The sequence below is a fragment of the Kogia breviceps genome, chromosome 17, assembly GCF_026419965.1.
Source record: "Kogia breviceps isolate mKogBre1 chromosome 17, mKogBre1 haplotype 1, whole genome shotgun sequence".
Lineage (NCBI taxonomy): Eukaryota > Metazoa > Chordata > Mammalia > Artiodactyla > Physeteridae > Kogia > Kogia breviceps.
The window spans coordinates 71,514,991-71,533,038 of NC_081326.1; the positions used below are offsets into that span (position 1 = coordinate 71,514,991).

An 18,048-nucleotide genomic window follows, 5' to 3' on the forward strand; every position below is an offset into this window, starting at 1 on the left:
AGAGGATAAACAGCTCACCCAAGTGAACTCTAAGCAAGGAGTGAGTTAGGACAGAGGAGTTAAGGCCCTCTGACCTCATGTTCGGAGAGCTCCCGATTTGACCGTTGGTGCCCAGACCCTGCCCGGGGGCGGCACGACCAGGTGTCTCACTACAGGGGGATCCGGGTGGCTGTGACTGTGATTTCCTCCGGTGATCTTTGCTTTGATCGTATTAACGTTTTAAATGTCATTGAGTTTGTATTAGCCTTCTCTTCCTGTATGCCTCTGCTTGAATTAATACACAGAAATCTGGAGTGTGCAGGGGGCGAGAATTTGTCGTGTGTGGCGTCGAGGCGGGGCGCTTAAGGTGTATCATTGATCCCCTCAACTCCAGACGGAGCTGTCAGTGTCCCTAAGTGATAGCCCAGGGGACCGAGAGCCCACTGACTTGCTTATTTTTTCCCAGTGTCGTAGTGTAAGTAAGTGCTGGTCTGTGATTTGAACCCATGTTTTTATTACTTCAAGTCTCACTAAATTAAGCTCTTCTTTCCATATTATCATTAATTTATACACTCTCAAAGCAGGTGTCAAAAAGCTAGGCAGTCATGCTTGTCTGCAGGCTGTGGGTTAATGGGCTGCTCTGGGAGTGCCATGAGCAAAAACAGGTGATAGAATAACTCGATTAAGCATTCACTTAGGGCCATTTTTGAACTCTCCTCTAAGCCACTTAATTTTACATTCATTTTATGCTCATGTTTTGGCTTCATTTGTTCCCAAGCTTGAGATCATGGAATTTAAAGGACTTGGCTGGTTGTAGCATTTGTATGTAATACCTGTAATACAGTTTCTTTGTCAGAGGCATAATTAACAATATGATTTGTACATCTCCTGCCTTGTGGTGTTCACAGTACCAGACTTAATTAGTTTGTAAACTTAATTAGTTCTTGGAATAGCAAATGTTTTGAAGATGATAAACACTTTCCCTCTGAATAATGTGTTGAATGGTTATATATTCATGGAAATGTACTCTGTGCGTCTCAAAATCGGATGCTGATAGGTCTGCTTTTCAAGGTAAACATCACCTGCAGTTGCATAGTCCCAGATTACATTGTCTTCCTGTGCTTTTCACAAGGGAAATCAGAGATGTAGCTCAGATAATTCAGCCTCCAGGATATTCATTATGGTTACCCTGAATAGAGAGTGTCTATGCTAATGTCATCACGTAGGTGCCGTTTTCCCAAACTCTGATGATCATCACGGTATGTGCTGCAGGTGGAGAGGGGAATAACAAGCACGCCACTCCCACAGTACTTGCGTTACCCCCTCTTCTCAGCTCTCCAAGATGCGGTTGAGACCCAGGAAGCAAGTGGGAAAGCACTCTCAGCAGGTGAAAGAGATGCTGCCCAGGGAGACCTTCTTACCATTCATAAATCACTGGTCTGAAAATGTTTATTTGGATTTCCAAGTAATATTGAACTAGAAGCATCAAATTAGAAGGTGCTGATGCCATTAGATTAGTGACTTCCAACCCCCAGAGTTGGGGATAGATAGATCACACAAACCTGGGTTTCCACCCATTGTTACACACGAAGAAAGGAGGGCTCAGCGAAGCTAGTGACTTGCCAGAGACTTTCCTGTGGCCACGCTGGGGCTGCCCCCCGACCCCTGTGCCCTCCTCACCACTTCACTGCCTACCTGGTTTGTGGCTGACGGGGGCCCAGCGTGGCGCCTGACACATAGTACTGAGACGTCCAGCCTGTGGATTCCAGGGACTTTCCAAGGTGGTGTGTCCGTCGGCGTCTAGTCAGGTAAGCAGGAATCACAGCAGGCATTTTAACAAAGGAGATTTAACATAAAGGGTTGGTTAGGGAGGTGCTAGATGACTGAAAAAGCAAACGAGGAATACTGAAGTAACAGAAATAGTAAGGCAGGCTCTGCGACGAGCCAGCACCATCAGGGCTGGAGACACAAAGAGAAGACACATAGGAGGAAGTGTTCTGTGGAGCTGGGACCAAGGCCCGTTGAGTCTGGTTACTCAGGAGCTTGTAAAGGGAGCTCAGAGGGCTGGGGCTCGGGCCTCTGAGGAGAGGGTCCTGGCTTACTGAGGAGGTACAGAGAATGTGGGGGAAATGTGGAAATCAGTCATTGCCAGAATCTGGAAGCCCTGTTCTGTATGCTGCCAGGAACTGGAGCAAAACAGAAGGGATGGTACCCCTGCCCCCCTCCTCTGGCACCCCAGATGCAGAAGCTATAGGGAAGCCCTGGCAGCGGAGAAACGGGGCTTGCAGATTCCCTGCCCAGCCTTCCCGATGGTGTGTATGGAGCTGAGAGATGGTAGCTTAGTAACTGGCATAGATGGTTTGCTTATGGAAATGAAAGATAGATAGAGGACTTCCGTTTTGCTTAATTCGAACCTTGGGTGTTCTTAAATGTTCATCAAGTCTTACTGGGCCTTTCCATGAAGAATATCATCATTCATTCTCACTCAACAAATATTTTTTGAATGCATGTTATATTAATGATGCAGAACCAGGTACTGTGCATGTGATGATTAATAACACAGTGTTATGTGTATAAGAGCTAGTCAGTGAGACAGATGACAGGGACGTGTGTAAATCTCAGGGTCGAGAGGAACCTTCAAGTTCAGCTTGCCATCAGGCATTTGAATCCTCTCTAGAACATTCCTGCCAAGTGGGTCCAGCCTGTGCTGGTCAGGCCTCTATAGATGAACTTAAAATCTCCTCAGGATAGCTGGTTCCCTCTTCAGAAAATGCTGTTTTTAGAATCTTCATCTCTAAAATGAGTGGTAGCTCCTTTCTCTATCTCTGCCTTTTAGTTTTAATTCTATGCCACTGGCCTTCTTACCGACCAAATCTAATCTCTCTTTTGTATGACATGCAGAAATAATTGTATATAAGTTAATGGTTCTCTCTTGAATCATTTATCCTTTAGGATAAGCATTTCAGTTATTTCAGTTGGTTTTTTTAGATAGTACTTTTCAATTTTTTTCCATTATTTCCTCCCTTATAGAACCTTTTAGACTTCTTTTTTTTCTCTAATCCTCCTCCTCCTCTCATCCCCCTTCCCCAATGAAATAGTGATACTTTACATGTACTGTATTTCTGATGTATGGGGACCATTTGGTGAGCCAGTAACCATTGTTGCTGTGGAAATTGGTAGATTCTTGAAAGTCTAGGGGAACACTTCTCTGGATTCCTGTCCATGTTATCAGTCTCTGTTCTCATCTTAGTTTGTTACTCATTCATAGAGTAGATCAATAAATTATCCCACCTCTATGTTTAAGAGAAGAGAATAGAGGACAGTCAGACATTAACCTAACATGCTAGCTGTTAGTTTCAAAGTAATGCTCTGTGTTTATCCTTGGATTGTGTCTCATTTACCTGGACAGGCCATGCGGTGCAGTTCTGTGAAGTTAAAAGTTATCTGTATTTTCAGCCTTAAAATAGATGGCCCAGCTGTCAGTACATTTGACAAGTGGAACCCACTAGAGTGCATGATCGCTTAACCAGATACTTCATGGTCGAAGGACAAAATGAAAACAGAAGAATGCTGTTTACTGGCCTCAGTGTAGTTATTTTTCTGTAAAAACCCTAGATGATTTTAATGTACAGCTTGGTCTAGAGTGTGAAGATCTATACGTAACTTGACAAATCCCTTTTAGAAAACCCTCAGTGGGAATGTCCACCATGGAGAGATAGCATCTGACTCATAAGGAGAAGGAAAATATGAAATGTGACTGGAGAATGACCTAGTATGGATAACACATCCTGGCTTTAAATTGATGTGGGAAGATGTCCTCATTTTCAATATTTGTATGTATCCGTGTAGAGATGTATCCTGTCCTCAGAGGCTGTGACTATTAAATAGTGTGTTTAATAGTGTTTAAACAACAGCTGGATTGTTTATCAGTGTTTTAACTTTCTATGATGATTAAATCTAAGTGACAAAATATGTTTCTGCTATAATTGTATTTTGTTTTTAAAAAGTGTTTTATGCTTGTTTGGCAGTTTTTAGGTAGCTTAGAAGAGCATTGAGTTGTGAGGGAAATATAGTATTCTAGGCATCTTGTATGTTTTGTACAAATATTAAGCTGCATTTTTTCTTAGTGATGTTTATTATTCTAGCATATCTCTCATGATTTTGTCAATGTGCCTTTTAAACAGCATCAGAGGGCTTCCCTGGTGGTGCAGTGGTTGAGAATCCTCCTGCCGATGCAGGGGACACGGGTTCGTGCCCCGGTCCGGGAAGATCCCACGTGACGCGGAGCGGCTGGGCCCGTGAGCCACGGCTGCTGAGCCTGTGCGTCCGGAGCCTGTGCTCCGCAACGGGAGAGGCCACGACAGTGAGAGGCCTGTGTACCACAAAAAAAAAAAAAAAAAAAATTAAACAGCATCAGAGTCAGTGTTCTTGGGGATCTGGTTGCAATCCTTGATCATGCTATTTATTTTTAGAATTATTTTTATAAAGGTGAACCTGTAAGTAATCATTATATGATTTAATGTTTTAAGGATTATTTCCCCCCAATTATTCTAACTCTTTGCTGCATAAATAGGGACTGGCTATGATTCTGAAACTGACCTAAAAATGTAGAGCCAAAGCATGATCGTATCCTACTTTGAATTTATTTTGAACAGTCTGTCACACCCATAGAGTTTGTATTATTGTATATCTAGCCAATAGAAAATATTCATTGGTAATCTTACTAGATATGAAAGTGACAGAGAGCAAAGTGCTTGTATTACATGGTTGTTATAGAATATCATTGGTACAGTCATATTTCTATCTCAGTGTGATCAAGCCAGCGCGGTAAATGAAAAAGACATTGAATCTTCACACAAAGGAAATGGGTTTTATAATGAGTGCAGTCTGAACAGAACTAATCTCTTTCTTGGATCATTACTTCACCTAATCATAAAACCTTTTTTTAATTCAAATCCTTGCAGGGTTCTAATTGGTGACCTCTGGAGCCTGATAATTGTTCAAGATAGCTGGTCTTTTGCAGTATACTTAATGATGTTTGCAATTAAAAGTGAGAAATGTGGTTTAACCCTTAGGCAGGTAAAACTAAACAGTAGATTTTCCTTTTCTTGTCTTTAGTAGTTAATCCCATTCCTCCTCCCAATAGTTACTGACTTAAGTCATTATTGACTTAAATTAACCTGATGTATTGTTGTCTTCATTTAGTCTGTGGGTTTACCGAATCTTCATTTGACAAATGCGTTGGGGGCTTCCCTGGTAGCGCAGTAGTTAAGAATCCACCTGCCAACGCAGGGGACACGGGTTTGAGCCCTGGTCCGGGAAGATCACACATGCCGCGGAGCAACAAAAGCCCATTCGCCACAACTACTGACCCTGCGCTCTAGAGCCCGCGAGCCACAACTACTGAAGCCCGCGGGCCTAGATCCCACGCTCCACAACAAGAGAAGCCACCTCAGTGAGAGGCCCGCACACCGCAATGAAGAGTAGACCCCTCTCGCCGCAACTAGAGAAAACCTGTGCGCAGCAACAAAGACGTAATGCGGCCAAAAATAAAATAAAATTAAATTAAAATAAAATAAGAGTAATCCTGAATCTTTTGGAATAGCCGAGGGTCAGTTTGTGTTGGCAAGAACTCCTAGCCTCTTCTTTCTCTGTTGTCTAGGTTCATCTTTCTGCCTTTTTTGGGTGACTTAAGTAGAAGCTGAGACATTTCTTTGCTACCAGTTTCAATAAATACTTATTTCAGAACTTTCCTTACTACCAGATGAAAGTGAGTCGAGAGAAATTTGCCAGTGTTAACCATTAGGAATGGTAAAACTGGGGGACCCTGAGCCCTGATCTTTTGTTGTGCCTAGAAGCATCCTGGAAATTAGTTTGCACTGTTGTCCTTTTATTATATTTTTGTCTTCCTCTGTTTGCTCCTGTTATGTTTCTCAGTAAACAGCGGGCATTCAGTGAATGCAGTTGACGGACTATTCCTATAAAATTCTGTTCATATATTGGAGGTGGAATTTAATCTGTTATGTTACCTGTTGGTTTAGAAGGTTTTGTTTTGTTTTGAAGTGTCAACAAAAATTAATCAGTCAATCTGAAATTTTATTTGAGCCAAATTGAGGGTTATAACCCAGGAACAGCGTCTTCGAAAGTTCTGGGAACTGTTTTGCCAGTTCAGGCTCCAGAGGTCACGTATATAAACCAAAGCACAGTTATATATGTTTTTGAGACAGAGGGCTGTATTCTAAATGATGTATTATTGACAGTTTACACAATCCAGATCTAAGCTTACAAAGCAGGTAGTGGGCCATGGGTCAGCTTGACCCCTTACAAGATTAAGAAGGAAGGTTGTCTTTTAAGGAGTTGTCTTGTTGATTCCAGAATGTTGCTCCTTATGGTTGAGCAGGTATTTCTGCCAGTGGGGAGGTTTGGTTGATGCCTGATGCCGTTACACAGTGCACAGTAGAGGGGAGAGAGGAGGCCAAAGGGCAGAGAAAAATCTTTATGTTTAAAGTTTTCTTTTCTTGCCATAAAATGTGAATTTTATTTCACAGAAGCCAGGTGTATTTTGAAGGAGAAGCAAACCTTCTGAGAGTCAGACAGTCCTGCAGTCAAACTTCAGCTCCGCCACCTACTAGGTATATAGGAGAAAAGGGGATGATAATTCCTGCCCCAGCACTCGGAGAAGTCGTGTGGACCTCGCGTATGCAGAGCCTCCAGGCTAGTGTCTAGAATATTGTAATTGCTCAACTTGTTAGAGTCCTTCTGCCAATTTTAAGGAACATCTCACCTCTGATTTACATTCCTTGCTGTTCATGGTTTTAAAATTATAAAAACCCTTTGCAATCAGAAGTTTATTTTGAAAATTGCTAGACTTTAGCACCAGAATCCAGTGACCTCCTCATTTCTGAGGGTCTTTGAGGCTTTCTTTCCCCTTGTTTAGATGGTAAATTTACATTTCACTGGGGCATTGAATGATCAACATGTCTTATCTTTGTATTTTTCTTTTTTCTGCGTGATGCCGTTTGTTTGGTGAATGACTGCATATATGTAAGGGGAAGAAAAGGGTCCAGGTCCAGTACACTGGAAGCATTTTTTTTCTCTTAAAAATAATTTGATAAAATTTGTTATAATAATTCTGAATAGTGCTCAGAATTTTTTAGTTACCTGGATTTGAATTTGTAGAATCATATTGCTTTCACAAATTCTTCTTGAAATCCGTTCTACAGTGAGATACGTGTAAATCAGTCATCACAATTTAGGCTGTGTATTAAGTAAACAAGAATAACCTGTATTTGCATTATGTGGTATAGTTTTCAAAGCACTTTGATAAACATCATTTCTTTTTTTTTTTTTTTTTTTTTTAAATTTTATTTATTTATGGCTGTGTTGGGTCCTCGTTTATGTGCGTGGGCTTCCTCCAGTTGCAGCGAGCGGGGGCCACTCTTCATTGTGGTACGCGGGCCTCTCACTGTTGTGGCCCCTCCCATTGCGGAGCACAGGCTCCGGATGAGCAGGCTCAGCGGCCATGGCTCACGGGCCCAGCCGTTCCGCGGCACGCGGGACCTTCCCAGACCAGGGCTTGAACCCGTGTCCCCTGCATTGGCAGGCGGACTCTCAACCACTGCGCCACCAGGGAAGCCCCTCTTTTGATACTTGGAATAACTTGGTTAGTTTCCCCCAAAACTAAGTAATAATCCAAAGAATTTTTTCTCACTCAAAATCAAGATCCCTTTACTACAGTGATACTAAGAAACTGGAGGGGAGCGTGGCTTTAGGAATCAGATACACTGGGGTTGGAATCCTAGATCCGGGTCTGCTCTGGGACCGTAGCTAAATCACTGGATTCTGTAAGCAGCTGTTTCCTTTTTGTAAAATGAAGATTACGTCTACTCTGCTGCATGGTTACAAGGATTAAATACCTGGACAATAGTCAGTAAATAAATTCCAGCTGCCAGTATTATTGTTATATTTTTGTTAATTATCCATGATGGGTAGAATTACAGTTGACTATTGAACAACAAGGGTTTGGACTGTGCAGGTCCACTTTTACTCAGATTTTTTAAAAATAGAAAATAATGGTTTTCTCTGCAAGTGTGGAACCGTGGATACAGAGGAGCTGTGGATATGGAGGGCCAGCTATAAGTTACATACAGAGTTTGGGCTGTGGGGAGGATCAGCGCCCTCGACCCCCCTCCTTGTTCGAGGGTCAGCTGTAATTCCTCCCTCCCTCCCTCCTTATAAGTCTTTCTTCCTCCGTGGAGGAATTTGACTGTCATTTCCTTGTGTGTATGTTTTAATCTTATGCGTTGTGTGTGTATTTAAAGATACTTTGCATACAACTGTTAGCACTGTCTTGTCTTCATAAAAAGAGGTTTACTTCCAAGCGTTTTAATGCTTAAAGTATTGACTGTTTTTTGCTCCGTGGATGTTATATTTTTGTGTATTTATGATGAGCTTATTCTTACTAGATAGTGATATGCATCTCTATTCTGCTGTGCTGTTTATTTCTGTTTGTGGAAGATTATTTGCAAGATCATGGGCTGTATGAATCAGTCTAGTCTGGGCAGGTTTTAGTGTACTCAACTCTGGTTTGAATCTAATAGGTGTTCTGTTAGGTTTGGATTGCTTAAAATAAAAGAATTCCTTTGTGAAAACATTTGTCATGTTGGAGATTAAGGAATATCTTCTCTGACCAGAAGGCACAATAACATTTTAGTAACCTGTCAAACAGAAGTTACAGTGGCTGTGAACACTATATATATTTTAAGATCATTTTAAATCCTCCAACTAGGCTCTTGTATTATTTTGAAATAGCTCTCTGAATGTGGCGCATGTAGGTATTATTATGCTGCTTATGTGGACTTCTTGTTTCATTATAGATCCAGGCTAACCCCTGTCCTTTAGTAAGTTCACACATAGCTAAGGTCCTTGGGAAAGGGCGGGGGGCGGCTTTTGACCATATTACTGTCTACCCTCGTACTTAATTGTGCAGGCTGATCTGTATTATTTATACTTACCTGAACCTTCCGTGAATTTTTATTACATAGCTTTTAAACAGCTAATGAAACAGGCTTTAACGTTAGCTGAATCTTAGCGTGAATCCTGCCTTGGCACTTACGAACTGTCCAACCTTTGGCAAGCTTCGAACCCATTTGAATCCTCGGGGTCTTATTCTGTAAAATGAAGGTTATAGATCATAAGTTCCTTAGAATAAAGAGAGACCTTAAGTCAAACATGCAGCCCTTAACCTGGTGAATCATTGTCAACAAAGTCATAATAATTATTATTTACATAGTACTGTCGTAATAAGTGATCTCTAAAATGATTTTGGTTACTTTTCAGTATTTTGCTGTGTAATATTATATGTGGTGTAAGCCCAAAAGGAAACTTTTGTATGTATAGGAGGCATCAGACACTCTGTTTAAAGCTTCCTTCAGTTACCAAAGATGCGGGGCTGGATTGCTGCTTTGTGCCTCACCGGGTCCTCTTTTCCCCCTCCTCCGCTCTGTGCCCGGGGCCGAGGTGGGTGCCTGAGGACTGCAGCAGCAGACACTGTCACCCTCTGGCTTCTGCTTGGGTGGCCCCTCCCCCGTGGAGCCACCAGCAGCAGGTCTGCAGGAGGAAGTGAGATCCCCGTGTGTGTCCTCTTTGGCTTCCCCCCTGTTAGCTTAGCTCAGGCTGGCTGCTTCCTCTGGGGAAGGAAGTCACAACCCCTGCCAGGCTGCCCTCTCTCTTTTCCTTTCCTTGCCCCTTCCTGCTTCCCAGCTTTCTTAGGACCACGAAAGGAGTTAAGGGTGGGGAGGGGACTGACAGTCTGTTGGAGAAGACGGACATTGAGTAGGAAGTTAACACCTGTGGTCAGTATCATGCTAGAATGCTGAGTTGTTCTGGGTAACTAGTCTGGGAATTCAGACAGTCTTTCTAGGAAGTGGAATTTAGGCAGAGGCACCAAAGAGAAGGCGGCTATTGTGGGGAAGGTCCCCAGACGTCTTGTCTGTCTCGGGGAACAAGGGCAGAAGCCTGAACCTCGGTGAGCTGGTGCTTTAGAAGCCGTGAAAAGCGGGGCATTAGGGGTAGAGGGCAAGGCAGGGGAGAGGTGTGCAGGGCACGCCTGTGTGTTTGCTCTAGCCGGGTGTCCTGTGGGCTTGATGCCTCCTGAATACGAAGGGTTTGCCTCTCTGATGGCTTTCTGTCCAAACAGAAATAAGCCCTCTAGTTCCATCCCTCATGGGTTGTTCATGGGGCAGATGGTTGTATCGTCCAGCTGTGATGTCACCCGCGCTCTCTCTCCATGTTCCATCCGTTCCATTTCTACTCAGGCCCCCCTTTCCTTGAGGATGGCGCTCATCACGTCACGCCTTAGCTGACCGCTTTCAGTATCTCCCTGTTTTTACTGGACCCTTCGTATATCAGTGTTGACGTTAAGAACCTGGCCTGCCGTTTCATGGTTTTGTCCTCATTTCTCCTCTCTCTTGACCTCAGAGAACTACCCCCTTTTCTCTCCCTGGTTCTTTTTGCAGGAACCCAGGATGTGGGGTGAGGAAATGGAGTCCATGTCTCGGCTTGTTCACTGACTGGCTCTGCAGTGGCAGAAGCTCGTCATGATTACTTGTGTGATTTATTCTATTTTGTACTGTTAAAGGAGAAAAGGGGGGGGGAGTAAAACTCCATGTATCAGCTGTACAGTCTAACTGGTCAGATGAGGGAATGTGAACTGGTGTTACCCAGGGTCACTTTACTTCACTGAAGAACTCATTGGCTCTTTGCCTGGCAACTCTGTTCCTCATCCTTTAAGAACTTAGCACGCGTTTGCCAGCTTTTTGAATGATTTTCCAAGTTCCAAAGCTGTTAGTCCCTTTTCTGCAACACTGTGTACATTATATTAAATTCGTCTGTTTACATGCTGCAGATTCTGTGTATTTTCTTCCCAGCACCCAGTACAGTTTCTCCAATGTATCAGACCTCAGTCAGTGTTTTTTGGTTAGATACCTGTTCCTCTCTCCCTCACTATATGAACCCCATTGCATTGGAAGTATTATTGGATTCTCAAGATAAAATATTGTGCATGTAGTTTCCAGAAACACATTTGTTGCTTCAAGTGGGATAGGCAGTCCAGATAAATTCCTCATCACAGTTTCAGTGAAAGAATATTTTAATGAAGAACTTAAATGAATGATTAAGAGAGAGTCAAGCTCTGGATTTTCAGCCAAGACGCAAAATATAAACATGGCAGTCTCTGTATACATTCTTATTTTATTCTGTTTCAATATTTTTAAAAAATTCTGCCAAAGTGTTGAAAGATTTAAAATTTGACAGGTAAAATAGTCACATAATTCAAAATTTTAATACAGTGTAAAAGAGAGATACTGTGAAAGTCTCCTATTCCTGTTTCTTATCCACTGCATTTCCCCCTTGACAATTAATCACTGTTACTCGTTTCTTATATAGAAGAAGTGAGCTATTTTCTGTGCAAATAAATATGAACATATATTCTTACACTGTTTTACACTGTGTATGTGTGTACATGTACTAAACAGTTATTTGGTGGAGACCTTTTCCTATCAGAACGTAAAGAGTTTCCTGATGTTGTAAAGTAGCTGTATGTGATTTCGTTGTATGGCCGTGCCCTAGCTTAGTAACCAGGTTCTTAATTGTAGACATTTAGGTGATTTCCAGTGTTTTGCTATTAAAGACAGTGCTTTAAATGGGTAACTTTGTATATAATATTTTATAATCTATCCAAGTATATTTGTAGGGTAAATTTGTAGAAATGGAGTTGCTGGGACAAAGGAAAATGTCAGTTTAGTTGTGCTTGATTCTGTGAGAGAATTTAAGCAGTTTTAATGAAAATTTACTAATTTTTTTTATATTGGAAATTTAACTTATTTAAATTCAAAGATTATTTTGCTGTGTTTTAGAGGATTAGTGGATTTTAGTATATTGGGTAGGCTAAAATGTAAGTGGCCATTGCTTAGGGAGGCTCCGTACGGGACCAAGACAAAAACAAAAAGAAATGGAAAAACAAAAGCCAAAAAAGACATAACAGACACTAGATTTCCAGGTTGACAGAAATGTGGTGTCCATGGTTTGAAAACATAGCATTTTAATCCCCTCCATCATCTAAAACCTAATCACACATTTGCTTATTATTTCTGCGCTGGGAGATGGCATTGGTACATTAAACTGTATGTAGCAAATGTAATCTAGGGATCAGTGAAAGTCAAATCCCCTGTGTGTTCCACCTAGAACATCTGGCTGGATTTTCTGTGGTTGGCCTTCATATGCTCCAATTTACTAAAAGGTTAAATCCACCTTGGTAGGTGTCCAGTGCCTTCCCTTCCCTAAGGAAGACCGGACAGGTAGTAGCCTGAGTTTTAGAATATGAAACTCCCAGTTGGGGACAGTTTCAAGATTTCATTAAATCATCTTGTGCACTTCCTGTTATTTTGCATTTTAGTTTATTGGACTTCATAAAAACATCAACCTACTTACAATCTTCAAGTAGAAAATGCAAAACTGTTGATTGAACAACGCCTAAAAAAACAGAAGTTTTGAGCAGTTTTGAATTGTTACCACAGGAGGTCAAAGGGCCTGAGCTGTGCTGAAAACCAGCTCTGTTTGATGCCAGTGGCAGGGGTGTGGCTCTCTCCATTGCTGTGTGGTGTGTTAGGTCTAGTACATGCAAACCTACGTGCTTCAACATGACATCAGGCTTTAAACTTTTCTCTTAAACCTTAAACAGTGAAATATTATATATCAACATATTTCAAAGCTTACTTAATGTAACAACTAGGTATTTTAGTAGTATAAGATTTGCAAAGTTGCCTGGAGAGGAAATGAGGTATTTTATATATTTTTTCTTTTAAATTTTACTTTCCTGTTTAAAATCATAGGCATATCTCAAACTTTAATGTAATATATGGTAAAACATATAATTTTTTCTAATTTTTTAATCTTACCTTTATGACTTTCCATGTTATTTCAAATGTTAAACGTCACTGATGCAAAAGGAGTAACATTTTGAGTGCCGATTAGGGAATTAAATACTAAATTATGCATCTAAGTTCTCAAAATTATAAAAATGCTTTGTTATTTAAAAAGAAAATAGGTAGTTAAATCTATTTTGACAAATGTATACATAACATTAAAAATTCTTTTTTCTAGGAAGTTTCAGTGTACCTAATTTTGTTAAGTCTTCTAACTCGCTAAAGGTATTCCCAATTATAGCATAAATGGATAAATAAAAATAAAATGTGGAATTTATTTTCTTCTACTGATTAAAGCTGAAGTCAGTGGAGCAGGTGACATGTGACTTATTGCTTTTTACTGAGGAAAACAAAGCTAATTTAGCTCATATCCACCATTAGTTCTACGATTTTCAAACACATTGTATATGTGCATGCCCGTGTGCTGATTTATTCATGGAAAATTTCTGAAAGAGTATATAACATTCTGTATTATTACCTCTGGAGAATGGGTATAGGAGAGACTTTCTTTTACTTTTATATTCTGTGATACTGTTGTAACTTTTCACCGTATGTATATTTTATTTTTATAGAAAAATGTCAAAATTAAAAGTACCCTTGAAGAATTTTTTCCAGCAGCAATAACAAGAATTATCTATGTAAATGTTTTCATTTCACACACTTCTGTTTCAGTGTATATTGTTCCCATGCAGATTCTATATAGAATGATCAGTTTTACAGGATCAAAACTTAGGATAATAGAAGAAAGCAAACAAAATGATCAGCTCATTTGGAGACTTAGTAGTTATCTTTATTTTTAGAAGCTTTGGTCGGAAGCTGCAGAGCTAAGCTAGAAATGATAGTAGAATTGTGCATGAAGTGCTTACTGAGTGTCGTGGTGGGACGGACTGGTTTTCCCGCTGCTGCTGCCCAGTGAGGAAAGGGACCGTAACACATACAAAGCGGTATTTTAAGTGGTTGAATCTCCAAGGAGATGTGTGAAATTGAAATCATCAGAATAACATCACCAGAAGAGACAAGAGCATTAACAAAGCCATGAGCTCGTAATTGGGCTTGCCACTTGCGAGGAGGGAGAATTTGGTTGGGGAGGTCGACTGACAGAAGGTTGTCCAGGGCTTTTAATGCCACCTTAGAGAACCCATTCTTGATGGGAAACGCCTTGGAGAGCCAGGCGGGGTTGGATAAATGGGGATGTCAGTGCTTGGTAACGGTGAACTGAGAATAGTTTCTGGCTTTTCTTTGCCATTTGATCAGCCTTTTCCTAGGATTCCAAAAGGCCCCAAAGAGTCTATTTTTACGTTTGTGTTTGTTCCCTTCCATTAGCTTGGGCGATTGAGATTTCACATTGTAGCGCCCTGGTATGTGCGTTTTCCTGCTGTACTGGTGGAGAATCATACAATGGGACATATGTCATTACTTGAAAAAACTGTAGCCATCTGAAGTCCATATTCTGTATTTGGTTTCTTGCCACCATAGAGCTAAGGAGGACCCCCAGCCTCTGGAGTTCTAAGTCAGACACTTCACAGTTATCTGTTTTTCTTCCACAGAAATAGAAAAGTTTCACAAAGGAGAAGGCAAGGACGACGAAAAGTACATTGATGTGGTGATTAATAAGAACATGAAGCTGGGACAGAAAGTGTTGATTCCTGTAAAACAGTTCCCTAAGGTAAGACCGTGAGCCTGCACTGCAGGTGTGTCAGACCTTATCACAAGGGAGCGCATGCTCAGTTTACGTTCTGTTTGGTGTGTTCTTGAGGTATTCTCCCTTCTTAGCACGACGCCCCAACACACATACTTTTACAGTCAGGTGTGAAACCTTATTTGGTGATTCTGTCCTTTCTGTTTGACTTTGATGTGAGTTGCGGAGCCCCAAAATTTATTCTTCTGAGTTATATTTTGGACTTTGGACAGCCTGTTCAACTTCTTCCTGCTGTAGTTCCTTCATTTGTAAGATAAGGTTGGATTGATAAGAAATAAGCTTATCCATGTTAAATGCTTGGCACAGGGTTTGGCGCATAAATGCTTAAAATATTCCCTAATTATTCTAGAAAAAAGTTTGATTTTTATTCACTGCAAGTGTTATTTTATGACATTTGGCACAGTTACAATAGGTGCTTTAAAGTCTAATTCTAAAATCTTGATCATCTCAGATTTGGCCTAAATTGATCTTCTTTTTACTCTGCTTTTCTTTTTTCTTTCCTCTGAGTGTCCATGTACACAATTTATGCATACTGTTTTATATATTAGTAGTTAATTTCTTTTGATGGCAGAACAATAATCCAGTACCTGAAAATACCGCAATGTATTTATCCATTTGCCTGGGCAATTTTCAGTTTGGGGTTATTATAATTAAATTGCTGGGAACCTTTTCGTACATTTTGTGACCATACGTTTTCATTTATTTTTAGTAAATACTTAGGGTTTAAATTGCTGTGTATTTAGTTTTATAATAAATTGCCGTAATTTTTTTCCCCAAGTGGTTGTATTTGTGACATTTCTAGGACAGTGCATGCAAAGTTGTGGTTGCTCCATATATCTAAATCCATATTTCATGTTGTCAATCTCTTTAATCGCAGCCATTCTGATAGGTTATTGATATTTTCTTGTGGTGTTAATTTGCATTTCCCTGTTGATTAATGATTTTGTGTTCTTTTTCATGCACTTATTGACCATTGATATATCTTCAATTTTGAAGTCTCTTTTTAGATCTTTTGCAGCTCCCTGAGTGGGCTGTATGTCTTCTTATCATTGAGTTGTAGGAGCTTTTTTTTATATATCCTGGCTACAGATCTTTTGTTGGATATACGTTTTGTGAATATTTGACTCAGTCTGTGGCTCGTCTGTTATTTTCTTAACAGAGTTTTGTGATAAGCAGAAGTCTTAAATTTTGATGACGTCTCATGTATCAAGTTTTTCTTTTAGGATTTTACCTTCTGTCAACTAAGAAATCCTTGCCAACCTCAAGGAAATGTTAGAGTCCTTAATAAGTTATAAAGATAGTCCCCTGTGTTTCCCCTAAAAGCTTTATCATTATAGCTTTTAATTTTACATTTATGATACATTTCAAATTAGTTTTTGTGTATGGTATGAGAAAGACAATCAAAATTCATTTCTTCTTCATATGGATACCCAGTTTTTTCAGTACCATTTGTTGAAAGATATTTTCCTCCCACGGGTTGTGTTGGCATCTTTGTTGGACATTGGATGACTATGTTAAGTGAGCGTCTATTTCTGTACTTTCTATTTTGCTTCATTGATCTATTTATGGATCATTATTCCAGTACCATACCGTCTTCATTACTGTTGCTTTTTATAGTAAGACATGAAGGTAGGTAATGTAGTCCCTTCAACTTTGTCCTTTTTCAGGATTGCTTGCATATAGATCCTTTGCAATTCTATATAAATTTCTTGTTTTATTTTCACAAAACATTCTGCTGGGATTATCATTGCAGTTGCATTGAATCTGTTGATCAATTTAGGGAGTTCTGACATCTTAACAATATTAAGTCTTCCCTTCCTTGAACATGATATATCTTTCCATTTAGATTTTTAATTTCTATCAGTGGTGTTTTGTACTTTTTAGGGTAAAGGTCTTGTCTTTTGTTTGAACTTATTCCTAAGTGTTTGATGTTTTTTGAACACTCTTGTAAAGTATTTCGAAATCTTATTTTCCAATTTTTTGGCCTCTAGTATACAGTTTTGCCTCTAGTATAAACCTTTTATTCTGCTACCTTGCTAATAAATTCGCTTGTTCTGGTAAGTTGTTTTATAGATTCCTCAGAATATGCTATGTACATAATCATATCATCTGCATAAACAGTTTACTTCTTTCTTCCCAATTTTTATGCTTTTTATTATCTTATTATTTTATTGGCTAGGATCGCTAGTATAATGCTTGAATACAAGTGGTGGCGTTAGGCAGTTTTCTCTTGTTCTCAGGCAATGTGGAAAACATTCAGTATTTTACCACTGAGCATGGTAACAGCTGTGAGGTTTTTTTGTAGATAACCTGTATCTGGTAGAGGAAGCTTTCTTGTATTTTAGTTTTGCTGAGAGATTTGATCCTGACTGGATGATGAATTTTGTTGAATACCTTTTCTGCATCTGTTGAAATGAACACAGGAGGTTTCTCCTTTATACTGTTAATATAGTGAATTTTATTGATTGATTTGGCTAAATTAAACCAGCCTTGCATTCTTGGGTTAAACCCTACTTAATGATGTATTATCCTTTTTATACATTGTTGGATTCAAATGCATCTGTATTCATGAGTGATAGTGACCTGTAATTTACACACACACACACACACACACACACACACACACACACACACACACACACACACACACACACACACACACACACACACACACACACAGAGTGTCCTTTCTCTACCTCCTGCCCCCAAAAGAATGTATGTCAGTTTAGTGCTGTTGTTTTCTTTATTATTAGATAGAATTCACTAGTGAAGCTATCTGGGGCCTGGAGTTTGGTGGTGAAAAACTCTTTTCAAATACATATATATGAATCAAATATAAGTTCTTCAATGTCTTTAATTGACAAGGCACTAATCAGATTTTCTATTTCAGGTATTGCTTCTTTAAATTACTTTTTCTGATCCTTTCACTCCCCTCCCTTTGAGACTCTAAGTACAGGTACTTTCAACCTGTTGATATTCTTGAAAAGATTCCTGTGACTCTGTTCACTTTTGTTATTAGTTTTTTCCCCCTCGTCTTCAGTTTGGATCATTTCTGCTGCTGTATCTTAAACTCATTGACTCTTTCCTATGTTATCTTTATTTTTTTGGTAAGCCTATCAGATAAAATTTTTATATCAGGTATTGTACTTATCTGTTTCAGAATTTATATGTGATTCATGTATAAATATATGTATTTGGAAACATGTTTTTTTCTTTGCCAGGATTTTCCATTTATTGCAGGTGTTATATTATCTTGTGTAATTGAGCACAGTTAAAGTAGGTGCTTTAAAGTCTCTAATTCTCAAATCTTAGTTATCTTAGATTTGATGTGAATTGATACTCTTTTATCTTGATAATGTCATATTTTTCCTATTTTTTATATCTTGA

The 18,048-nt window shown here is 39.7% G+C and overlaps 1 protein-coding gene across 16 annotated transcripts in view; it reads left to right on the forward strand.

Moving 5' to 3' along the window:
• KHDRBS3 (KH RNA binding domain containing, signal transduction associated 3) overlaps positions 1–18,048 on the forward strand; it is a 659,142-nt gene that overhangs the window by 496,256 nt on the left and 144,838 nt on the right. For all 16 annotated transcript variants that reach the window (XM_067017886.1, XM_059042812.2, XM_067017879.1 and 13 more), the window contains one exon: positions 14,510–14,628. In XM_067017886.1, coding sequence (XP_066873987.1) covers positions 14,581–14,628 — 48 coding nt within the window. In that variant the 5' untranslated portion in view covers positions 14,510–14,580. The remainder of the gene's footprint in view (positions 1–14,509; positions 14,629–18,048) is intronic.